Source organism: Geotrypetes seraphini, chromosome 2, assembly GCF_902459505.1.
Source record: "Geotrypetes seraphini chromosome 2, aGeoSer1.1, whole genome shotgun sequence".
NCBI lineage: Eukaryota > Metazoa > Chordata > Amphibia > Gymnophiona > Dermophiidae > Geotrypetes > Geotrypetes seraphini.
This window is the reverse complement of record NC_047085.1, coordinates 140,256,421-140,282,553: the sequence shown is the minus strand read 5'-3', so window position 1 is coordinate 140,282,553 and position 26,133 is coordinate 140,256,421. Positions and strand designations below refer to the sequence as shown.

Sequence of the window (26,133 nt, the reverse complement as noted above, 5' to 3'; positions counted from 1 at the left end):
TTTGCAACATAGTAGGCAACAGCTTATTACCTGACAATATGACACAGGACTTACTGCTGCTGGAAAGATGGTCAACGACTTGGCAGCTAGGCTTCAATGCTAAAAAATGCAAGGTAATGCACCTGGGTAAGAGAAACCCGCGCAGAACTTATGCACTAAATGGAGAGACCTTGGTTAGGACCACGGCAGAACGTGATCTAGGAGTGATTATTAGTGAAGACATGAAGGCTGCCAATCAAGTGGAGAAGGCTTCCTCCAGGGCAAGACAAATGATGGGTTGTATCCGCAGAGGTTTTGTCAGCAGGAGACCTGAAGTCATTATGCCATTGTACAGATCCATGGTGAGGCCTCACTTGGAGTACTGTGTTCAATTCTGGAGACCACACTACCGTAAGGACATGCTGAGGATTGAGTCAGTTCAGCGAATGGCCACCAGGATGGTCTCAGGGCTAAAGGATCTAACGTATGAAGAAAGACTAAAGAAGTTGCGGCTGTACTCACTTGAGGAATGAAGAGAGAGGGGAGACATGATTGAAACGTTTAAGTACATCACGGGTTGCATTGAGTCGGAAGATGATATCTTCTGTCTCATGGGTCCCTCGACCACCAGAGGGCATCCGCTGAAAATCAGAGGAGGGAAGTTTCAAGGAGACTCCAGAAAGTACTTCTTCACGGAAAGAGTGGTGGATCAGTGGAACAAACTCCCACTGCAGGTTGTTGAAGCCAGCAGCGTGAAGGATTTTAAGAGTAAATGGGATGCTCACGTGGGATCTTTAAGGGAGTAAATTCGGGAGCGAATACTTTGGAATGGGCAGACTTGGTGGGCTATAGCCCTTTTCTGCCACTATGTTTCTATGTTGCTGGCCTCTACTACCTGAAGTGGAAGATCATTCCAATGATTAACCACCCTTTCAGTGGTTGTCCTTCTAGCGGGTCCTCGTAAGGGGGATGGCGCTTCTAAGGCTACTATTGCACACTGGATCAAGGAGACTACTGCTTCCGCTTATCTTCTGAAGAAGAAGCCAGAATTTCTCAAGGCTCATTCCACTAGGGGTCAGGCAGCTTCTTGGGCTGAATCTTTAGTCCCTCCAGTGGATATTTGCAAGGCTGCGGTTTGGTCTTCTGTGCATTCCTTTGTCAGACACTACCGTGTAGATGTTCAAGCGCGTTGGGACGCGATATTCAGTGAACATGTTCTAGTGTCGGCCCTTCGGGTGTCCCACCCTTGATGGGTACTGCTTTGCTACGTCCCATCCATAAAGGAACTATAACGGTCTGTCAAACGATACAGAAGGAAAAATTAGGTTCTTACCTGCTAATTTTCTTTCTGTTAGCTTGTAGACCGATATAGTTCCCCACCCTATCTGTCTTTGTGTGGTGATTCTGGGTTTTTGCTCGCGTTCAGATTTTGAATTTTTCTGCGGGTTCTAGTATTTTTCTAGGGCCGGGAAGAATTAAGAACAGTGGCGATGAGCTGTGGGGATGTTTTATTTTCCAGGATACAGTTCTAAACATGTTCCAATAGTTGTTTAAAGATGTTTGTTGTTTTTACACTCCTGTTTGAACTGTCTTACTATTTTCAGTTAAGAATTTTCCTAGGTTCTGCTTGGTTATTCGGCAAACTGGATTAGTAGAGGGGAAGCTATACTGATATACAAGTTTGAGCTCAGTCTCCACCTGCTGGTAGCAGTGAGGTATAATACCCATCCATAAAGGAACTATACCGATCTCCAAGCTAACAGAAAGAAAATTAGCAGATAAGAACCTAATTTCTACTTTAACGCTAAAATTCGAGCATGTTACCCCTCCTCAGAAAAGCTCACTGGTTACCTATTTCCCATAGGACTACTTTTTTTTATTTTTTTTTTTGTCAAATATATTTTATTGAGCTCAACACAATAAAGTACAAAAGCATCGAGAAATACAGAAAGCAAGCTCACTTTTTGACAATAAGAAACAGCACTATGCAACCACCCTTACCACACAACCCCACCTTCCCCCTAATATCCCCAACACTGATAAAAAGTGAGATAGACCAATAACAAGCATCAAACAACAGAGTAAGTTCAAAATAAAGTCAAATTATATCCCTCCCCATTCCTCCTTCAAGTCTAACCCAGACTATCCAAGCAAGAGAAGAAAGCAGATATATCCAAAACCATCAACAGGTGTAGGAAGCAGTTCAAAGCAATAGATCAGCAATTCAGGAGGCGGCTACGTGCCACCGGAGTCATAGTGTTCCAAAAGGGCTCCCAGGTGCGTTGGAAAGTGTGTCCTAGGAGTGAAGAAAAGTCTTGTACGTCTCTACATTCCCACATCAAAAGGGTGATCAGGCGACTTCACCAAAAGGAATAGTCAGGTCCCTCCCTTTCCAGCCACTTGAGCAGAATACACTTAAAGGCTATCACCACAGTCCACCGAAGAAATGCAGCAGTCCCTGGTCCTCGAGGGGAGAAATGCAGGGGAACGTCTGATAACAACATTCCAAATACTTTCCACAAAAAGAAAAATAGCTTCCCAAAAGGACTTGGATAACTGGACAGGTCCAGAACATATGTCCCAAACCCACTTCAGGAGCGTCACAGTGGGGACAAGCAGCAGATGCTTGGAACCCTGAAAGGTGAGCTGTTTTAGGAGAAATATACAAGCGTAAAACCACTTTATAATGTTGTTCCCAAAAGGTAGTATATTTTCGAAAAGCAGGCAATTTGCGCATAGCGCAGAGAATAACATCATCAGGCAATACTACAAAGAGATCACAAGCCCAAGCAGGGGGGATTCATCTTTCAAGTGTCTATGATGAAATTTAAGGGGAACAGAGAGCTGCGATCCAAGGGTAAAAGCCGTGGACAGCAGCTCCTGACAAGAGGTCATCAAAGGCAGGGTGGCAATGAAGCAATATAATGATGGAGTTGTAGATAAGCGAAGCCATCAGTTTGAGGGATATTAAATGCTAGACATAACGTGTCAAAAGACTTAATCTTCCCCTCATTGTCCACCAATTGAAACAAATAATGAATCCCCCTCGCTTCCCAGCGAACAAAACTGGCCCCATCCACCCCAGGTAAGAAATTCTCATTAAAGCATAGAGGCAAGAAGGAGAAGATAGTAGAACTGAGAGAATGAAATTTACAAACCCATTGCCAAGCCTTCCGCAAAGAGTAATATAAGACCGTGAGAAGAAGGGGAAGTGGCTCAGGTTGAGCCAAAGGTACAGAATGAAGATAGGCACTAAAGTGGGTTTTAGTAAAACAAGAGAGCTCCAAAGAAGTGTTAGTGAAATGGGCAGTACCCTTAAAGAGATCATTGATGTAACACATACTGCAACCAACAGTCAAGTGGCGAAGATTCAGTAAGCCTAATTCCCCCCCCTCTTATACTAAGGGGTAGCCGCCAGTCGATAAAGCAAACGAGCACGCTTACCTAGTCAAAGAAATCGTTGAACCAAACACTAATTGCTTCTCATCCTTTGATGTCAAGTAAAGCAGGAGGACCTGAAAAATATATAACCAGCATGGAACAACAAGCATATTATATAAACTCACTCTGCCCAAAAGCGATAACAGTAGTCCCTGCCATAACTGCAAACAAGTTATAAGAGCTCTACATTCAAAGAATATAAACGAGAGAGGTCAAGGGGAATAAAACCCCCCAAGTATTTCACCCCAGACTCCACCCACCAAAAGGGAAATGGACCCCTCCACTTTGTACAAACCTCAGGGCAAGAAGGGAGGGCCACCCTTCTTCAATTTCTCCTCAAAGCCTCTACTATGTATCCAACTCCTAAATTGTAACTTCCTGGAAATGTCCAGCTATCTTCTAATGTAATCCGCTTAGAACTGCAAGGTACAGGTGGAATAGAAGTCACTAATGTAACGTAAGATGAGATCCGCCGCAGATGCAGTATGCACGTCTTTGACCAGTGCTACTCGCGTCTCCAATTCGACAGTGCGCCTGGTGGTTTACGTTAACAGTGTCTCCAGCGAGGTTAGTTGACCAGACAGTTGTTCAAATCGGGCATCTAAGGCTCACACCACAGACGTGGACAGCGCTTCAATATTCGCCTCTGATAGGGGGAGCGCGGGGCCCGACTCCGCTGCCGCAATCTTGGAGTCAGGCTGCGAAGCTCGCACCTCTCAGTCCTTGGTGTTGCGCGTTGATTTGCCACTCATGATCGGGCTGCAGGGCTGCACGAATTTGTCCATGCACCTCACCAAAGTCAATTCCAATGGGGGAGATGCCAAAGGAGGCTAGGCAGGGTAGGAAGGAACCCGGGGCCCCGGAGCTCAAGCAGAACACGTTTCTCCTTGCTCAGCACATCATGTGACTCTCAGGACTACTTTTAAAATACTACTTCTTGCTTTCAAAGTCCAATCTAATCATATTCCTTCATTCCTAGACAGATTGCCGATTGTTCATAGATAGATTGCCAATCATTCTTCTCAACAATACCTCCTTGTAGTTACTTCAGTTTGTCAGTTATTTTATGATACAATATGTAAAACAATCTTTTTGGTAACCGCACCCACATTGTGGAATGTCCTACCACTGATACTGAGACAAGAAAAGAATCTCAACAACTTTAAAAACTAATCTCAAAACATTTGTTTTCAGAGATGCTTTTGAGATCTATACTTAGCTTTCCTTATTCAAAGAACTCAGACATCAGGCCTTACATTAAAGATCCCCTTTATTCCTTTTGTATTTTACCTCCCTTTTATTTTAAGCAATGTATCCTCCCCATCTGCCCATATGTATTATGTTATGTCTGTATTTTAACACTGAATTTGTTCCCTCTATTTTATATATATATATATATATATATATTTTTTTTTTTTTTTTTTTTAACTTTTAATGCTTTGTTTTATAAAAACGGTATATCAAGACTTAAACTTGAAACTTTTATACCCATGATGTGTGGTTGGTAGAGTGGTTTTTCCCTCACCATTGTAACTGAGGCTTTTTCTTTTGCTTGCAAGTGGAGATTGTGCTTAAGTGTTGGCTGGATTATTAATGGGATTAGTAAATTTGTGGATAGAGCACATGCTTACGTTGTCATTAGTGCATGGTCATTAAAGATTAGTGCACAAGCCCTTTTACTGCCTACAAAATGGGTGGTACAAGGTTCACATGCTAATCCATGTAGTAATGCAGACATATTAACTGATTAACACAGAAATGTTCACGCCATCTCGGGCACATTCTCCTGTGCAAATAGTTTTATCATGCAATATAAAATTACCAAGTAATTCCTCAGCACATTTTGTAGTAAGCCATTTCATGCTCTGTGGTAAGCATACAGTACTGTTTACCGCAGCTTAGTAAAAGGAGCCTATAATGATTAAAATGTTAGCTGTGTTCAGTATTTTTAGGATTGAATTGTTCTTTTTATATCTAGAAGGATGATACATTTGAGATTTGTTGTACTTTTTCCGTCTTCTCCCACTTTTGAACTTTCAGCACTACTTAAAACATAAAATACATGTTGTCAGTTTGGTTTATTTCTGTCATATAGTTGGGGCTACTTCACTTTTAGACAGAATTGATTGAGGTAGGGGTGTGCTATCCTCTGTCTTATGGGATTTGAAGTGACAATTCTGATGCCACTTTGGGTTTTTTACATTTTTTTTTTTCTTTTTCTGATGTAAATTTTCATTATATCATTCCTCATTTTTTAATAGATTGAAGCCTTGGAGAAAGTTAACGAAGATCATGTACAGAATCATGGGAAGAAAGTCTCCACTTTTCAAACGGATGATGGGGGTCCACCAATATTTGAATAGCAACTGGGGACTATAAAGGTGTTACTAAGAGAAAAAAGTTTGCTGCGTCTAAGACGGCCAATGCCAAGCAGAAATCGCAGTACAGGAAAAATAATCCCATAAGAAAGCACTTGTTTTCATAAATGGGTACATCTGTGCTTTCCAAAGAGTCCCAGGTATGAAGTTCCTGGGATTTTAGCATGGTGCTATGACTGCAAATAGAATGTTGCACTGAGGACTCTCTAACACTCAGCCATAGCTTATTCTAGTTCACAAAAACCTTAACTTGTACAACATAGCTCCTAGAAAGACTGGGGCTGCTATGGAAGGTGATGAAGTACAGTATGATTTTTAAACCTTTTTACTTGCAGTAGAGTGAATTGCATTGCCCTTTCCATCTGCACAATTTGCTAGGAATTGTTGGAAACTTGACGACTTGAGGTCCAAGCTTTCAACCTTGGGAATTGTCATTTAGTTTTAGTATTGAATGGCCTTTAATGCAATAATTCAAAGGTTGTTTTCTCCTCTTAAAAAATAACTTATTGCTAGAACACTAATTGCGACACCATCATTTTTACCAAATAGGTTTATAAGGTTTTTTTGTCTTTAACTAGACCCCCTTCTAAACCTTATTGGCAGGGAAAACTGCTATGACTTGTAGATCTACCTCATGATAGGTATTTTGCTAAGTGTCGAGCAGCAATGTCTAGCTGTGCATGGTTCAAGGGTGGAGATAACTTATAAGAAAAGGGTGGACTTGTCCTAAATCTGTAATCCAGAGGTTTTTTAAAATTTTGTTTTCTAGAAATTAAAATGTTATGTCTAGAAACAGAAATTAATCTCATTTTCAGCTTCTAACTTGTTAACTCTATATACTTTTTCTCCTCTTCAGCTTAGTGTAGTGTTGATCTGACTTCAGTTAAAAGAAGCACTTGCAGATACTTGCAGGTTACACTTGGATTATAATTTAACTAACAGCAGGCAACATTAATGTGACTCATAATACTAATATTATGTAAAGGGCAAACAAGTAAATACATTTGAAAAACAAAATTGTTATCTTTTAATTTTCAGCTGTTTAAAAAAAAAAAAAATCCAATTCTGGGGTTATTAAATAAATCATTGCTATATCATGACATATTGTGATTCTTCAGTACATTTGCATAACGTATCACAGTGAAGACAGAGCAGAGCAGACCAGCATGATGAAGCTGTCAGGCAAACAGGCACTCTTGAACTTTGTCACATAGACCCATACAGGCAGGAATTCTAGAACTCATTCAGCCATCCACAGGCAGGTACCTTTCTAGAGCTCGGTTATGCAGGTAAATATTGAATCAGACAAAATTCTAAACCTGAGTAACACACAGGTAGGATGGTATTCTAGAACTAATAGACAATGTCAGGCAAACATTCTATATTTCATAAGAACATAAGAATAGCCTTACTGGGTCAGATCAAAGGTCCATTAAGCCCAGTAGCATGTTCTCACGGTGGCCAATCTAAGTCACTAATACCTGGCCAAAGCCAAAGAGCAGCAACATTTCATGCTACTGATCTAGGGCAAGCAGTGGCTTGCTCCATGTCTCTCAATAACAGACTGTGGACTTTTCCTCCAGGAAATAGTCCAAACCCTTGTCAGACACAGGCAGGCATACTGGAATGCACTTTTGCTGGCCACTAGTCCCCAGGACAACTGCTGGATTGGAGCTTTCACACCCCTCAAGGCTTTATTTGTTTTGTGTTGTATGGTTTTGAGTCTATGCCATAAGATCAATCGGATCCCTGAGGAAGGAGTATTTTCCGAAACACTGACCGTGTCGGGTCCTGGGAACTCGCACTTGAGAACCATTTTTTTTATTATTATTTTATCCAGTGTTGATTGCTACATTGGCCCCTTTTTCAATAAAGATTATTTGTTCATCCCTTGTACATTGTCTTCTGCAATTTTTCTTTTGTTTTTATACTAGAACTTCAAACAGAGGTGCAGCAGGCAGGTTTTCTAGAACTCAGCCATACAAACACTGGCAGGCAATCATTTGATGTACAAATATGTTTTATTAAATTCCAACTACAATGCACAGAAACATACAAATACAGGCAGCAGAGTCATCCACCAGAACAAAAATCCCCCCCCAATCCCTAGGAGTCCATTGCCATAGCAAAAAGCATAACGTCAATCTCACAGATTTAATAATCTATTACGAGCATGAGGCGTAGAGTCCATCCAAAAACGTTCCCAGGTCTGACAGAATCGACGACCTGGACCACAGTCCAGATCTCCCACCAGTCTTCGCTCTAACGTGTCATGTACAATCATCAAAGAACTCCATTGAGTGTAAGAAGGGGGATCCCGGGACAACCAGTTAGTGAGTATTATTTTTTTCCCCAACAGTAGCACTCTTGTCACGAAGGCTTACATCCCTTTAAGTTTTGGCGTGGCTATGTTATAATAGCCAAATAATGCTCTCGGCTGCAGGAGCCATCGCCTACCCCAAGTTGTGTAGTGTATTGGCCTAGTCGTTTCCAAAACTGTAGAATTTTGGGGCAGTTCCAAAGCATATGACCCAGGGAAGCATGAGCCTGAGCACATTTCGGACAAGTATGGTGTGGAGTGATTCCCATCCGGGATGCGCGCTCCAGGGAAATGTAGAGTCGCAGAACAATCTTCAATTGTAATTCCCAGTGGGTAATATTAGGAGACACCTTCTAGATGTGCTTTAGCACCCATTGCAGCTGCTGTGCTGTTAAAGCGCATTGTAAATCTTCTGTCCATGATGCTGGTAAAATGTCCAAATTCTGACCTGGTTGACAGTCCCAGAGACCCACAATGTGAAAGCGAAGTGGTATCCTCTGTTGTGCAGAAAGACTAAACAGTTCAGAAAGGGCTTCCCGATTGTCCTCAGGTGATCCGCTAGTAAAGAATGAACATAATGACGGATCTGATAATAAGCAAAGAGATCCATGTCCAGTAAGTCAAACGTATGATGTAATTCCGTAAAGGTTTCCATTCTTCCCTCCTCCAAGAACAATTGAAAGAGATATTGTAATCCATGCATACCCCATCTTTGGAAGGACATATTTTGCATTCCAGGCTGAAACGAACAATTGCCCTGGATGGGCAAATACATGAGAGACCCCAGAGGACAACTTAGCAGATTTACAGACCCACTTCCAAGTTTGCCGTGCAGGAGCAAATATAGGGTATTGGGTCACCAAAGAGCGTAGCTGCGGGTCTGCCACATGTAAAAAAATAGCTTACATGAAATGGAGCCAACAGAGATAATTCTACTGACGTAGCAGTAAAGTCAGAGGTACCCCTAAACCAGTCATTAATATGTCGCATCTGGCAGGCCAGGGCATACCAGCGAATATTCAATAAACCATATCCCCCCTTATCTCTGGGTAAGCACATCCTAAGAAATTGCATGCAGGGTTGCTTGCCTCCCCAGAGAAAACATTGTAAACCTTTGGTTAAGCGTGCATTATGAGTGTAAGATAACATCAGAGGGAGCACCTGAAATCGATACAGCCATTTTGGGAAGAGTGCCATATTATAAAGGGCAAAGTGGACCAATTTTGCAAACATTGTAAAGAATCATGCATTAGAGGCGCAGTCGTCCAGAAATGTTTCTATCAATTGAGAATGATTTGTTCTCTTTCTAAGTTACTGGAACCTGCCACACTGAAAACTTTAATTCACTCATTGGTAATTTCTTGTTTAGATTACTGTAATGCCCTTTATAAGGACATTACAAAAAAGGAGATCAGACGACTACAGATCGTCCAAAATACCGCTATTAAGATCATTAGCGGGGCAAAGAAATATGATCACGTCTCCCCTCTCCTAATCAACGCTCATTGGTTGCCAATCGAACACAGGATTAATTATAAAATTTCACTTTTAACATTTACAACCAGAATGAATAACCAACCCGATTTTATTAATAGCCTTTTAATCCCCTATGTTATGTCAAAATCCCTCCGTTCAACTTCTCAAAATCTTTTAGTTATACCTTCATTATAAACAATTAATACTTTACGTACAAACAACTTTGCTGTTACTGCTCCTTCTCTCTGGAATTTATTGCCTATATATCTTCGTAATGAATCAGATATAAAAATTTAAAACAGGATTAAAGACATTTTTATTCCGAGATGCTTTTTGTTAAAATGCCCTTTTAAGGGCCAAGTTTATAATCAAATCTTAATCTTTCTTAATAATTTTTTACCTAACCTATTGTTTTAGCCATTTATGTTTTGCCTATCCTATATCAATTGTAGTTCTTCCCCATCCGCCCTTTTGTTGCCGTATGTCTGTGCAAGTCACTTATTTTCCCTGTTTTAATATACGTCTCAATGTAACTGTTTAACTTTGTTTTTATGTAATTTTATTATGTTAACCGCTTAGAAATTAGATTAAGCGGTCAAACTAATATTTTAATAAATGTCTCCCCACTCCTAGCCAAACTTCACTGGCTCCCAGTGATTTCCAGAATCCATTTCAAATGCTCTTGTCTGGCTTTTAAGATCTTTCATGGCATCCTTCCTCCCTTAATCCCACTATCTTATAACTCCTAGAGTCCTGAATCTACCAGATCCACCCAAAGGTATAAATTATCCTTCACGGTATTCGCTATGCAGGCAAACTGGGAAAATCCCTTCTCTTCAGAATCACAGGTATTTGGAACGACCTTACTACCCCGCTGCGGAACTTAGGCTCCCTCCAATTATTCCACAAGCAACTGAAAACCTGGCTTTTCACTAAAATGTAATTCTATCCCCCCTTACTCTTCTCTTCTATATATGTTCATGTAAACCTTTTTTTTTTTCCCCTTCTCTTCTTATATTTTAAGTTCTTGTAAACCATGCCGAGCTCTACAACATCCGTGGAGATGATGCAGTATATAAACTTAAGGTTTAGTTTAGTTTAGTTGAAACTTTAAATGTTACTATCATAAAGAGTCTTAAGATCTCTAGGAATCCAGATTCCCAAATATCTAATCGATGACGACGCCCAAGTAAAAGGAAAGTCTCCCACCCATGTCTGCTGCAGAGCAATCGGACTACTAAAGTTATAGATGGCAGGCAATCATTTTTAAACTAAGTCACAAAGAAATAGCTGGCAAGCTAGAGCTCATTCAAATGTACACAGGGGCACTCCTTCTAGAACTTGGTCCCACAAACAAGCATGTATGTATTTTAGAACTCGGGCAGGCATTCCAGAACTCATTCACAGATCTCAGGCAGGAAGGCATTTCATATTTCAGTTGTACAGATGCAGTTAGAGTTCTAGAAGGTTCTTTGTTTCTGGGCGACAGTTCTAGATTTCCTGTCATACAAGCACAGACAGGCAGATGAAGATCATATGGCCTACCTAGTCTGCCTACCCATGCCATCTACTATCCCTTCTCCCTTAGATCTAGTATACTTGTCCCAAGTTTTCTTGAATTCAAATGGTCATCTTTCTCCACAACTTCCACCTTCATCCTATGCCTCTTTCCAGAGTTTTTCAGTTGAGGCTGACCTTATGTAGTTATGCCACATAGGTTTTTAAATGTCTCATCTCTCCTGCCTTTCCTTTTGAAGTATACATATTGAGATCGTGGAAGTCTGCCCCATCTGCTTTGAAGACCACTGACCATTTTAGTAGCCTTCCTCTGGACTGACTCCATCCTGTTCATATCTTTTTCAAGTTGCAGACTCCAGAGTTGTACACAATGTTCTCAATATCTCACCCTTTTCTACCTGGTTGGCCACCTTAAAATGATATACTATCATAGCCAAGTCCCACTTCTCTTTCATGCATCAAAGGTCTTTACTCCCTAAATACCATTCCCTTGGGTTTTTGCAGCCTAAATGCATGACCCTGCATTTCTTAGCTGCCAAGTTCTGGACCATTCTTCAATCTCACTACATCCTTAAAAGAACATAAGAATATAAGAGTTCCCATACTGGGACAGACCAAAGGTCCAAGCCCAATATTCTGTTTCCACAGTAGCCAACTCAGGTTACAAGTACTTTGCAAGATCCCAAGAATCTAAACAGATTTTTGCTGCTTATCCTAGGAATAAGCAGTGGCTTTCCCTAAGCCATATGGTTTATGGAATCTTTAGGAAATTATCCAAACCATAGCGGTGGAAGGGGTAGAGAGGAACATTGAGAGGAAACTGGCTATGGCCTAGTCTTAGAGCATGAAGGTGAGCACAGGAAGGTAACTTACCAGGAAGGGTCAAGTGTGAAAGGCATGGTTATCAGTGTTGTAGGCAGGCTGCAGGGTTTAGATGTGAGTAAAAAAAAAAAAAATCTGTTCATGCCTTTTCTACAAGAAAGCAAAGGAATGATTTGGGGCAGTGCTTGTCTTTTAATTACCTTGTCGGAGCCCGAGACAGGAAATCAATTCAGTTTGGATGGGCTGTGCACAAAGCGGAAGAAGCCTTTCAAATACTAGAGAGACAAAAATACACATTACAAGCTAACCCTCCATTACAACATATGTATTACATTTTCATATAGAAAAATCTATGCTTACATATAGTTACTATAGTAGAGGACAGAGAGGCCTCACAAGAAGGAAAATTATTGGGACAGTGGTGTTTGTTTATCATGTGATCACAAGCACAGACCTCACTAAATGAAGAAGGAAATTCAGTTGTGATGGGCTGATCAGAGGAGAAGCCTTTCAATTCATTGCCACTTTTTTAAATAATTTATATTCTACAATTCTATACAGATTACAAATTATTCAGGTACTCAAGCATTTTTCCCTGTCCCGGTGGCCTTCCATTCTTATCTAATGTACCTGGGGCAATGGGGATTAAGTGAATTGTCCAGGATCACAAGGAGCAGTGTGGGATTTGAACCCACAACCTCAGGCTGTAGCTCTAACCACTGCACCACATACTCCCATTAATCAAAGCAGTTATGGTGGTTTCTGTGCTGTATTGCACAAAAACCTGTTTGCTATGGATGTAAAATATGCTTTGTTTTTGAATAATTAAATTTTATAAATATCTGTTCTCTAACTTTTAACTTAAGTTAGAAATAGGTGTATAGTGTTCAGGTATTACAGGATCTAATGAAGGATTTTTGAGAATGGACTTTACAGTGGCCATCTTCCATAGGGGTGGGATACAGCTAGTTGATACAGCTAGTTGATAGACTAAGAATAATAATTTTCAAAATCAAAGGATGGAGGCTGTACCTGTTGATCTTTATACAGCTTGATGGCAGATGATCTAAGGGGGAGGTAGTGAGATGCATTTTAGAGAGCTGCAGACGGATGACTATGAGAGCAAATGGAAAATGAAGTCTAAGTCGATAATCCAGTTTTGAAACGCACAAGTCTTATTGTAGAAGCTGTGAGGAGGGAATAGATGCTCTAACTGATGATACTTTAAAAAATAGAAAAGGTCACTAATGAATTGACTTCAGGCATACTACAACAGTGTTGCACAGACAAAGGAAAATAGGATTCCTGAATTATGGGACCCATGAAAAACAAACAAACAAACAGGAGTTCTAGAACTCAAATCATACAGATGGACAAAGGCAGGTACTCTAAAACTCTTGTCAAACACAAAGGCAGCTATTCCAGAAGTTGGGAAGACACAAAAAATATAGGCAGACATTCTAGAATTATGGAAAAAAGCAAGTGCGCTAGAACTCAAGTCGGACACAAGCAGGCAGGTATTTTAGAAGTCAGTAAAAGAGGCATTCTAGAACAGTCAAAGAGAAAAATGTGCATTCTAGAACTGTCACACACTCAGCCAGGCCATTTAGAACTCAGTGATACAGATGGGTATGTATTCTAGAACTCATACACGCAGGCAGACATTTTAGAAATCAGTTATATTGACAAAGACCTGGCAGGCTTTCTACAACTGAGTCGGACATATATGGCTAGTCAAGCATTCTAGAATTTAGAGGGCTATTCTAGAACATAGATATATAGGAAAGCAGGTATTCTAGAACTCAGTCACACAGGCACAGACATGAAGAAACAAGTATGTCTTCTAGTACTCAGTCACAAAGGAGTTCTAATACATAGGGAAATGTGTTCTTGAGCGCTGTGACAAAGGAAAAACAAGCAGACAGTCTAGAATCTGTCTTATTGCTAGATGAAGGCTATGATCTCCAGGTGCATCCATAGAGCCATTTAGTCCACTTACATTCTTGTGGGAGCAACTGTCCCCTGTTTATGTTAAGGTGCTTTCTGCCAGGAGTGTAGCTTCTTTGTGGGCAGAAGCTAGATCTTTTTTTCCTGAGGACATTTGCAGGGTGGTGACGTGGTCTTCTCTTTACATGTTTGCCAAGTTCTACAGAGTGGATGTTGCTGCCAGACAGAACTCTGTCTTTGGGACCGGTACAGCAAGCCCACCCTAGCTTTCTTGGGGGACTGCTTTTGTACGTCCCTATGGTCTAGAAAATCTTTTCCAGTGCAATAGGTGAGAATGTACTTACCCTGGTAAGATCGGGCGGTGATGTGGTCTTCACAGATGTCTCTCTCTATGCTTGGGTAGTGACTGCTAGAGGGTGCTAAACTTGCCTGTGAAGTACACTAGAGGCAGAGTGAAAAACCTGAAATGGAGTTCTTCTGCAGCTCATGTGAGTAAGGGGAAATAACCCTATGGTGTAGAATGCCTCATCTATACTGGAAAAGCTTACTAGGGGTAAGTACATAATCTCCTTTTAATTTATTTGCCCTCTTATTTATACTGATTCAAAATATGGGTATGGAATTGTGTTGGATTTTGGGGGGCTATTTATGAAGTACGAGGGGTTATCTGACATCAGGAAAGATGCTAATGCTGAAAAATACAGGCATTATTAAAATGTGTTAAGTTACCAAGTCAACTTGCTCTAATGAAATGTAAAGAACATGATTGTGCAGGTTCCTATGTTGAAGCACAGAGTACTTCAACACAGAAAAAAACAGGGAGTGTGGAAAGGCTCTGGATGCCAACAGACTGATGTTGGGCTTTGGTTCACAGCTCAGGGAATACCAGTGATCCCTGCTACCTTACTTACCAGTGCTGTGCTATGGGAGAACTTGTGCCAGAAGGAGGATTATGAAAGCTATCCACACTTTTACTATTATGCTGACACTATTGCTCAGAACTTGTTTATTCTGCTAACAGCACAACCTTGGCAAGATATGTAAAATAACATAAAAGGAATCTCCCCTTGACTTAAGGGACTGTGCCTAGAAATTCCAACAGGACTTTATATACATGCAAAAGGAACAAGGTTTTGAGCACTGCCTTGTGGTTGTCTGGGTAGATAAAGGCATATCTAGACACAGAGTCTGTGTAGCAAATAAAGTTGTTGACACACTTTCTATATCTGTTTGGGAAATGCCCCAGTTGTGTTCCTCAGACTCGGGCAGACATGTCACTGGAAAAGGGTTAAAGCTGGCTTGTAAGAAATGTGTGTCTTTTTGAACCATAAAAAAAAAAGTCTAATGGAAAAACACAAAGCAAGCCATTGGGATATAGGAGGGGCAGGTATTTTTAGTAGATTGGCCACACAGACATCCTACCAGAGCAATATGTAAAACAGGATATCAATGTAAATATCACAGAGCCAGGCCAAGAAATTATGGAAGGCATCATTGACTTGGCAAAGCAGATGGGTGAGGAAGTCTTTGGAGATATGCATATGGAGGATATTCAGGACTTAATAGATACCAGATCAAATTAACTAAAGGAAGATGATCTCATTGACCTGACTGCTCCGAAGGAGAGGCAATACCAGATGAAGAGGAGGAAGGAGGAATAGAAGAGATGCCTTTATATACCCAGACAAATTGCAGACAGACAGTATAGATAGCATCTAGAAAATAGGTTTTGGAAACAGTGAATTGTAAGGATTTTGTAAAAAAAATGTCTATCTGCCCCTAATGCCACTTTCTGAATGTCTTTCTTTTTTTGAAAATGAACCCCCTAGTCTCACACCCTATAAAATAGTTACAGGAAACCTTATACCCTCTTTCATACTAGTGTTGTTACTGACGCCTTTGCTGCACAGCAAAATCCTCACTCATTGTCAGCACCTCATGAACTATCTCTCTGTACTCTTTTCCAAGCACCAGGCTGTCACACAACCTGCAGAATAAGATCATGACCTGCAAGCAGGAGACTGGGTACTCATCCAGAAGCTCCAGAGTAAAGAGCTGCATGGGAACAGGAGTATTGGGAATCCCCTCCAAACTCATGGGGATCCAAAGGAGATGGAAAAAGTACCTCTGGAGCTTCTGTGGGAGCCTGCCTATGAGTACAAGTACCTTTTTTCCTACCAAAAAAGCCGAGCATCTCCCATCCTACTGCCCCCTCCCACACACAAAGTGCTCTGTTTTCCCTCCCTTCCCCTCCCTCTTCTGGGGCAATGCCAGTGTGTCAATGTGTCTAGATTAGAACACTAATCCCTGCTGACCCAGGGCTTTGAGCATCCACACATGCTTAAGGCTTGCTGGATCCAGTCCCCTCCAAACTCACTGTATGAAAGGGGATGGGAGTCAGAAGCTGGGAGCATGTGCGCCAGGGCTAGATTATCAAAAATTCAATTGCAATTGAGGTTGGCTACCGCTTATCTTACTGAATCCACTTTTCCTCATTAACTGCATCCTGTCTTCACTGACTGTTCAATGTCTTCTTCACAATTTGTATCCAGTTATTCGCTGTTTTTTTCAACCATTTCAATATAACATGTCAAAAATTATATAGTAACCTATGTATATCTTTCCTCTTGCCAATTTGCACCATGTAATCACTGACTGCCCAGTGACCTCTTCTTTATCTATACACTGTAATTCGCTGACTGTACAGCTTATCTTCACTGTGAACCGCCTAGAAGTTGCAAGATTATGGAGGTATAGAAAAAATAAAATTATTATTATTATTAATAAATTTGCATGTGGCCATCGGTAGTGATAGGCATATGCACAGAATAAACACAAAAAATACCCCAGATTGAGCTGCTGAAGTCAAGCAACACCCCCCCCCCCCAGCAGTTACCCCCTCTCCCCAGCATTGGGAGAGATGTCTACTCTCTGCTGCTCCCAAGCAACGCAACCCAACAATCCCACCACCTCTGGCAGCAGGAAAGATGTTCACTCCTTCCGGCCGCCAAGCAATTGCCCCCCCCCCCAATACACACACCCCCTCTCGGCAGCGGGAGAAATAGTCAGGCTGGTGTTGTTGGCAACCTTACATAGGGCATCAGATACCTCTGATGCTTTAAGACTATCATTATCACTGGAATACTTTTTAGCACTTATTTTCTGGTAGCATTGTTGCTATCTTATTCTGTCCTGATCTCATAGGTTTGTTTAAGTTCTCTAGTTTAAAAGTGTTCCTAGTCCAGTATTGCCTTATAGTCTAGGGAGTAAAGATGAATTACTTATTAACTTTTATTGCCAGAAAATGCAATATTTTAATTTTACTGATCAACTACTAGAGAGATAGTAGAGAGCAGGATAAAAGTGGTCGGCGCCGTCAAACCTTTGCCGGGTCGTACCATCTTCTTCTCTCGCGGGTGGGCCCACCACAGAAAGCGCGGCCCTTTTAAGACGCCGGGCTTCCGCGTCACGTGGTCGGAGCTGTAAACAGGAAGTGAGGGCCGGAGTGCTGCTGTGCCGTGCGATCGCCGCCATGAGCAGCCAGTATTACCTGGAGCTGTGTGCCAGGCCCGTACTCTTTGAGAAGGCTGGAGGTGTCAACAGCGTATTTTTCGATGAGGCCAATAAGCAGGTGCGAGCAGTAACGTTACACAGCATCCCCTGGGACGTGGATTAATTCCCCATTTCACCATTACAGGGCGCACACCCTAACCTCCTCACTCTCTTCCTCTTTCGTCCCTCCTCCCACTCCACGCCCTATTCATCTTTGGGACACACATTGCTCCCCTTGCCTCTGCATTCATTCCTGGTAGCATGCAGTGTTTCTGCCTTTACTGCTTGTCTAAGGGTATGCTCTGCCCCTTCTTTCGCCCTGGGCACATGAACTGCTCCCTTTCATCCTCCATCCATAGGGGGAGGGCTATGCTGTACCACTCAATACCCTGGGCTGGTATTTTCAGGGGTGTAGGGCAGAAACAGAATAGTGCAGTGTGTTCCTCCTTCAGCTTAGACTTGAGGCTCCTTGTGGCATGGGGGCCCAGGCAGTTGCCCTGTTTGACACCCCCTAAAACTAGTCCTGCTTCCACCTTTATTCTGTTTCACTTTTGGAGGGAGGGAAGGAATCCTTTCTATCTCCTAGGTGCCTTAATGTTCCTCACCCATCCTCAGTTATGTGTGTTGCCATCTCAGTGTCCCTCTTTCCTTTCTCTAGGTCAGTGTTTCCCAACCCTGTCCTGGAGGACCACCAGCCAGTTGGGTTTTGGGGATCACCCTAATGAATATACATGAGAGATTTGCATATAATGGAGGTGAAAGGCATGCAAATTTGCTCCATGCATATTCATTAGGGCTATCCTGAAAACCTGACTGGCTGGTGGTCCTCCAGGACAGGGTTGGGAACCACTGCTCTAGGTGATTACCTGGTGAAGCTGAATTGTCTCTCTGTACCTATCTCTCTTTCTTCTAGAATTTGGGATTGCATGTGCAAAGATGTGCTTCTGTACCAGGTCTGGTGATCTGATGCTGTTCAGCCCTCTTCAGGGATCCTGTTCATATGTTCTTGTTTTGTAAAAACCTCAGAGAAAAGGGTTGCTTTAATTCCATTTTATTCCGTGGTCAAGTCAAAACAGTTTTACAATGTGATCCATTTGCCTAGTAGAGGTTTCCTAATCCTTGTACCATAAGTAAAGAACTGCAGTAGTCACTTGGTAACATGCAAGTCCAAAGCAGGACAGCAAGGTAGCAATGAACAGAGATGGTTAATATACAGTACAGTAGATAAACTGGGAATTAAAAAAAAAAAGCAAGCACCCGATTGCAAAAACAAAAATTGTATCCTGTTTTTCTCTTGCTCTCTCTGGTCACAGCATTTGTTTATTTAGATGATTATGCAACGTCATCCTCTTTACCCCGCAGACACCTCGGAGATCCACAACATTAGTCAAAACCTGAGGGCGTGAGTGGATTGCTGGGCACGATGGACCACTGGTCTGACCCAGCAGCGGCAATTCTTATGTTCTTATGTTACTTAATCCTGACAAATCTAAAGCCCTCTTCTTTTCAAACACAGATTCTAAAGAATTGGCCTCCCTCTTCTCACTAATACTCCTGTTCCACTAGTCTCCTCTCTAAAGATACTTGATGTTATCTACGATAATAGCCTGAACTTCCAACCACAGCTATCCTCAGTTGTTTAACATTGTTTTTTCAAACTTCATCTGATTTTATCAATTACTCTGCTCTGCTCTTCAGCACTAACTATTGTGGTCTATTCACTAGTAATAATCAATTTAGATTACTGCAGTGCTCTTAATCAAGGCATTTGATGTAAGGCGCTCCAGTGCCTCCAGCTGATTTTAAAACACTTTGATAAAACTGATTGTAAGGGCAAAAAACTTTGATCTAGAAGCTGTGATGAAGAGGCTGAGTTGGAATTAGTGGCGATCACAGAGATGTGTTTCATGGAGAACCATGATAGGGATATATTTATACCAGGCTATATAAACTGTTCAGGAAAGACAGGGTAGGAAGAAAAGGAGGAGGAGTGGTGCTATATGTTAAAGATAATTAAAGCTGCACAATTGCAGGATCTGCAGGGTAAGGAAAAGAGGCATGTTGGTCAGTCTAGAAACAGGGAATGTAAAATGTATTTAACCGCAAGGTAATGGCGGAATAGAAATCTCGAATGTAATGTAATGTAATATGTGTAAGGAGTGAAGAACTTATGTGCATGACAGAAGAGCGGGACTTGGGTGTAATTGTATGTGATGATCTTAAGGTGGCCAAACAGGTTGAAAAGGTGATGGCAAAAGCTAGAAGGATGCTAGGTTGCATAGGGAGAGGCATGGCCAGTAGGAAAAAGGAGGTATTGATGCCCATGTATCTTTGGTGAGACCTCATTTAGAATATTGTGTAGAATTCTGGAGGCCGCACCTTCAAAAAGATATAAAAAGGATGGAGTCGGTCCAGAGGAAGGCTACTAAAATGGTATGTGGTCTTCATCATAAGGTGTATGGGGACAGACTTAAAGATCTCAATTTGTATACTTTGGAGGAAAGGCGGGAGAGGGGAGATAAGATAGAGATGTTTAAATACCCAAGTAACGGAAATGCGCATGAGTTGAGTCTCTTTCATTTGAAAGGAAACGCTGCAATGAGAGGGCATAGGATGAAGTTAAGAGGTGATAGGCTCCGGAATAATCTAAGGAAATACTTTTTTACAGAAAGGGTGGTAGATGCATGGAACAGTCTCCCAGAAGAGGTGGTGGAGACAAAGACTGTGTGTGAATTAAAAAGGGCCTAGGATAGGCACGTGGAATCTCTCAGAGAGAGAAAAAGATAATGGTTACTGTGGATGGGCAGACTAGATGGACCATTTGGCCTTTATCTGCCATCGTGTTTCTATATACAGGACTCCTTCACAGACAGAAGAAGTGGACAGAGATTTAATAGTAGACAATCAGAATATAGTTGAAAAGGGGGAAGTATTACTAATAGGTGATTTTAACATGCCAGATATTGATTGGGGTAAAGTATCCCTATTGCAAGTTCTTCTAGAAATAGGAAGGAGAACTGTTTTAGCAGTTGGTAATGGAACCCTCACTGGACTTACGTGCTTACAAATGAGGAAAGTGTTTCCGATGTTACAGTGGGTGATCATCTAGCATCCAGTGATCACCACATGATATAGTCTAATATTAAGACAGGCATAGAGAAGGCTCATTCAAAAGTAAAGGTTCTAGACTTTTAAAAAAACCTAACTTTGTTGGAATGGGGTATTACGTCAAGGAATTGTCTGGATGGGAACATCTGGAAGAAGTAGGAAAGCCATGGGCAAAACTGAAAGAAGTTATTGTAAAGGCAGCAAGCTATTTTGTAAGGAAAGTAAGTAAAAGTAAGAGAAAAAGAAGGCCGCTCTGGTTCTCCAAAAGTAGTAGCTAAGAAGGTAAAGAAAAAAAAAAGTTAGCTTTTATAAACTACAAAAGAGGAAGACAAGATCTAGAAAAATTAAGAGAGGCTGGTCAAGTAGTCAGGAAAACAAAGATGCAAATGGAACAAAAAAGTAGCTGATAAGGAAGACGTAGGGAACTACAAGCTGGTACTCTATCTTCTGTTATAAATAAATTTAACAGAAACACTTAAAACAGAGAATAGATAAGTTTCTGGAATCCAGTGGAATATAGGACCTGAGATAACGTGTATTCACTAAAGGCAAGTCTTGTCAGCCAAATCTGATTAATTTCTTTGACTGGGTGACCAGAGAATAGGATAGAGGGAATGTTCTAGATGTGGTGTATTTAGATTTTAGCAAAGCCTTCAGCAGTGTTCCACAAAGGAGTTTAATAAATAAACTGAGTGCCCTTGGTATGAGCCCCAAAATGGAAGACTGGGTAAAGAACTGGTTGACTGGTAGATGAGAGAGGGTAGTTTCAGTGGAGATTTCTCTGAGGAAAGGGTGTGCCTCATGGTCGGTTCTTAGGCCTGCTTCTTTTAACATTTTTGCAAGTGATATTACTGAAGGGCTGTCGGGTAAGATTTGCCTCTTTGCAGTTGATATTAAAATCTATAATAGAGTAGACATCCCTGATGGTGTAAATAACATGAGGAAGAATCTAGCAAAGCTTGAAGAATGGTCAGAAATTTTTGCAGCTAAAATTTAGTGCTAAGAAATGCAAGGTAATGCATTTGGGCTGCAAAAACCTGAGGGAGCGGTACAGTTTAGGGGGTTAAGAACTTTTGTGCACTCATCCATGCATCTCAGATCCACACCCCCTTGCAGTTGCATGCTATGAATTCCACATCTACAATTTGTAGAATCCCAACTAAAGGCTAGATTCACAAAGCAAACCGATCGTGTACCGATCGGTTTGCGACCCCTTTTACTATCAAATTTCCCTCTGGCCTGATTTACTTACCTCTCCTGCGATCCGCTTCAAATCCGTGCATGCAGATGAGGTGAAACACATGCAAAGTAGGCTGGGACGTGATTCACAACACCAAATTTCAGATCCGACTAGGCTGGCCAATCACTTGAAGAAGTGACTGCTGGGGACCAGTCGAAAACGTCTTTCCGACTGGAAGCCCTGCTCTCTGCCCTGCAATCTCTCCTGCCTGCTCGCCCCAAATGCCGCCCTGCTCTGCCTCAATCTTCCCCGATTCTCTCCTGCCGCATTGCTGTTCTCCTGCCCTTCCCCGAATCTCTCCTGCCGCATCGCCGTTCTCCTGCTCTTCCCCAAATCTCTCCTGCCGCATCGCCGTTCTCCTGCCCTTCCCCGAATCTCTCCTGCCGCGTCGCTGTTCTCCTGCCCTTCCCCAAAGCTCTCCTGCCCCGCGAGCCCGTGGTTTAAAGCGGGTTAAAGCCATGGGCTCACAGGGCTAAAAACTAACAAAAAAAAGTTTTAAGTTAAAGAAAAAAGGTCACGTCTCAGATGGGCATGCGCAGACCATCTACAGATGGTTTGAGCAAGCATGTGGATTACACAACAGTGATCCGTGCAAGCAGATGGGGGCGTTCCTCCGATTGCCCCCATCTGCATATTTTTTGTTCCTGAATTCGTCGGACCTGCCCGGATTGGGCAGGTTAGTGAATCTGGGCCTAAGGACAGTTACACACAAAGGTGCTAATTAGTTCCAATTAATGCCAATTATAGACAATTGGTTAACACCATTAGCTAAATTAAGTTATACATGTAACTGACACTATTGTATAATTTGTGCGCACAACTTTGCATGTTAAGTATAAAATTGTATAAGTTTATAGAAGTGGTAGTATGTGTATATCGGTGGTTTTCAACCAGTCTGTCAGGTCACCACTACCTGCAAGCTGGGAAGACCAGCAATCTTGAGAGTCAGGTTCTTGAAATCCCTGTAACTGGTCCCTATTTCTGCTTCCCCACTACCCTCAACAATAGCTGCTGCCTCCAGCCCTGTCTGGACATGTTGGAGATCTGCTGTTTGCTACATAGGGGTCCTTTTATCAAGCTGCGGTAGGGGTTTAACGCACATAATACCGCCTCCCGCGCCAGCTGCTAACGCCTACATTGAGCAGGCGTTAGTTTTATAGCTGGCCGCGGGGTTAGCGCGTGATGAAATGTCCGACACGCTAACCCCACTAGCGCGGCTTGATAAAAGGACCCCATAGTTTCCGAGTAGAATATTTGCATTTTAAAATTTTGCTTCACAGTATTTGGCAGTGGAGGGATTTTGTGTTGCTCTTACTAACACAAATATATATATACTAGTCTTTAAGCCCGTTACATTAATGGGTGCTAGAGACTCCTCTTCCTGTATAAAGTTTTTTTTTTTTCATTTTAGGCTTCTTCCCCCTCCCTTTTCCCTTCCCGTCCCACCTTTCGCTTTTTCAACCCCCTTGCATTTCCCTTTGCACAGTCTCCCTTGTGATCATGCTTCATCCGCTCCTTCTCCTGTGCGGGCCACCGGAGCAGAGAGGGCGGGGTGGAGGGGGCTGCTGGCCGGGGCCGGTGGAGAGGAGCTAGGCGGCTGGAGGAGTAGCAGCAGCCGCTGCCGATCGCAGCCTCCGTCCTGCCTTCGCCTACCTGGATTTGCTTTTTTTTCTTTTTTGTTTCTTACATTGCATCGGGAAGGGTCTGAAGCTCCGCCAGCGAGACAGACCGAGCCCCGACCGCACCCTGCAGCTGCCCGGTTCAGCCGATCCCGGGCTTCTGTAGTTATTGCGACCCCCCCCACCCTCTCGGTCCTCTCCCCGGTACCTGAGCAGCAGCGCTCCAGGATCTTTCTCTCGCTCTGCTTACTGCCCCTGGAGACGGTTACCGGGGAGACTGGAGCACCAGTAGCAGCAGCCCGGGCACCGGGAAATAGGGGGTGTTGCCCTGAGTTACTCCGCCCTCTGACCCGCCCTCTCTCTCTCTCCCTCAGCAGGCCGCTTTGAAGAGCAGCGGCAGCGGGAGGGAGGAGTCCCTGGAACACGCGCCTCCAGCTAGCGCAGGCGCCGTGAGGTGTGACACAGAAGCACACCACCCGCCACCAGGAATCACGATTTTTGAAAAGCGCATGCGCGCTTAGCCTTTTATTATTATTGATATTTGTTTTGTTTTATGACACATGAGAAATTAGGGATTCCAGTGTTGCATACAACGTTTTGATATGGGAAAGGCAAATTCATTCTAAACTTATAATTAATCAATAAAATATTCAAGTGTGTTTTTTTTTCAGCTGTGAATTTTGGGGCTCCTTTTACTAAGCTGCGATAGCATTTTTAGCGCACGCAGCATTATAGTGCGCGCTAAACCCGCGTTACGTGGCTAGAACTAATGCCAGCAGCATTTTATCACGCGCTATTCCGCGCATTAATGCCTTAACACAGCTTAGTAAAAGGAGCCCTTAGTATTCGTTGTGTCACATACATGAACATTGTCTATCAGGTGTGTCAGAAGGGCTAAGGACCACTAGTGTATATAGATGAATACTGTGGACTGTGATATTGAGATGTTTTACAAGAAAGAATGTAAATTAAGTTGTGCTCATGTTGCCTTACTCTTAAGGTATTTGCTGTTCGATCTGGGGGTGCCACTGGAGTTGTTGTCAAAGGTCCTGAGGAACGAAATGCCATTTCATTCAGGTCAGTGCATCTTGATATAGGGACACTGGATCATTTACTGTTCTATTGTCCCTTGATACTTAAATTTTGGAGATCCATATGGGGGTCAAATCAATATGATATTGGAAGCTCCATTGTCATTGTCGTATGATGTAGTGTTGTTTGGAACATTATTAATGTCCAAGAGTCCAATTAATGCAAACAAAAATAGATTACTTCTCATCATGATCGGAGTTGCTATGCAGCTAATCACGAAAAATTGGGATAACATAAATTATAGCTTTTGGTGGGAAACCTTATGCCAAATTTATAAGTTTGAACATATGAATTCATTACAATTGGGACACTATAATAAATTCAAAGACCATTTGACAAACTTTTGTAAGAATTGAAATGAGTACTATATACATCCAGGAAGGGTGGGTGGGAGCGTGCGGGTCAGGGGTGTTATGTACTTATTATATCATTTGAGTGTTAAAAATGAATAAAGATATATAAAACCAAAACAACAAAAAAGAAAAAACTTCAGTTCAGGCTCAAGGGTTTGTGGTGCCCTGAGCCAGCTTCTCTCGCTCTCTTTTTTTTTTTTTTTTTTCTTTTAGCTTTGTAGCACCCTCCCCCTGCCTACCCACATCAGCCCTTTAAACAGTGATGAGAGCCTGTTTTTTGCACTTGCTGCTGTGCTTTCCTCCATGTATAACGACTGACACTACTGCAGGATTAAATGCAAAAATCAGATGTTCTCAAGACGGCTGACGCAAAAATCAGATGTTCACATTTGAATCTGTGGTCCAGAGGCCATGGAAAGAAGAGAGCACAGTGGTGAGCGCAAAACATACTCTCATCAATGTGAAGGATGAGCTGGTGAGGCAGGCTTTTGGTACACTTTTTGATATTCTGAGCCGGCGCCTCGCCTAGCTCATGCCTTAAACTGGTCCTCTTTATCTTTATCATATCAGTACTGGTTCTGTGGCAAGAGACTTGAATCTCGCCTGGCTTCAGTCTTTGTAGCCTATCAGCTGCCTTATTTATTAATGGTGCTATGGATGGCTAGGGCTCAACACTGCTGGCACGAAGCAGTCACTGAGTGCTTCTTTTACTAAGCTGCGCTAGTGGTTTTTGCACGCTACATTGCTGCATAGGCTAATGCCTCCATAGAGCTGGCGTTAGTATTTTCTGAGTAGTGTGCGCTAAAAACGCTAGTGCAGCTTAATAAAAGGAGCCCCGAGTGTGTAAATCAGTGGTTGCTGTAGAAATGCCAAAGATAATGGAAAGGTATATTCCTGGAAACTAAGGCTTTTATTTTTACAAGGGATCTGGAGCAATGTAGTCTCTGTAGCCCTCAAGCACTAAATTTATGACATTGGTTGTTATGGGTGTCTCTACATCACGTTGGTTTGGTGGCCCTTGGTGCTTGGTTACTAACTGTAAGTGGAGCTACGGAGCTCAGTGAAGTACAGAAGAGGCACAGAGAAAAATGGGGACATGTGGCCATGGGGACACTATCCACTTGTCTAGAATGTCTCACCTATCTACTGGAAAAGAGCTTACCGGGGTAAAAACATAATCTCTTTTTTTATATGCTATGTCTTGGTTATTTTCCCCAGATTCTTTAGAAATAGGATTTCTTAGAATTCTGAAAGAGACTGGTGAAATATGGTGTTGAAATATTGGCGT

General features: G+C 42.2%; 2 protein-coding genes and 1 long non-coding RNA gene across 6 annotated transcripts in view; 2 read left to right on the top strand and 1 right to left on the bottom strand.

Annotated features, from left to right (window-relative positions):
• RIOK3 (RIO kinase 3) overlaps positions 1–6,898 on the top strand; it is a 71,852-nt gene extending 64,954 nt beyond the window's left edge. For all 4 annotated transcript variants that reach the window (XM_033933881.1, XM_033933878.1, XM_033933880.1 and 1 more), the window contains exon 13: positions 5,682–6,898. In XM_033933881.1, coding sequence (XP_033789772.1) covers positions 5,682–5,783 — 102 coding nt within the window. In that variant the 3' untranslated portion in view covers positions 5,784–6,898. The remainder of the gene's footprint in view (positions 1–5,681) is intronic.
• Positions 2,003–12,208, bottom strand: LOC117355393. The gene is made up of 3 exons (XR_004538350.1): positions 12,135–12,208; positions 3,424–3,494; positions 2,003–2,625 (listed from the first exon to the last, which is right to left on the bottom strand). It is a non-coding gene; the product is annotated as an uncharacterized LOC117355393 (long non-coding RNA).
• A 5,144-nt stretch (positions 12,209–17,352) lies between these two features.
• The window catches only part of RMC1 (regulator of MON1-CCZ1), a 136,121-nt gene continuing 127,340 nt past the window's right edge, over positions 17,353–26,133 (top strand). The window contains exons 1-2 of the mRNA XM_033933877.1: positions 17,353–17,512; positions 24,401–24,477. Coding sequence (XP_033789768.1) covers positions 17,414–17,512; positions 24,401–24,477 — 176 coding nt within the window. The 5' untranslated portion in view covers positions 17,353–17,413. The remainder of the gene's footprint in view (positions 17,513–24,400; positions 24,478–26,133) is intronic.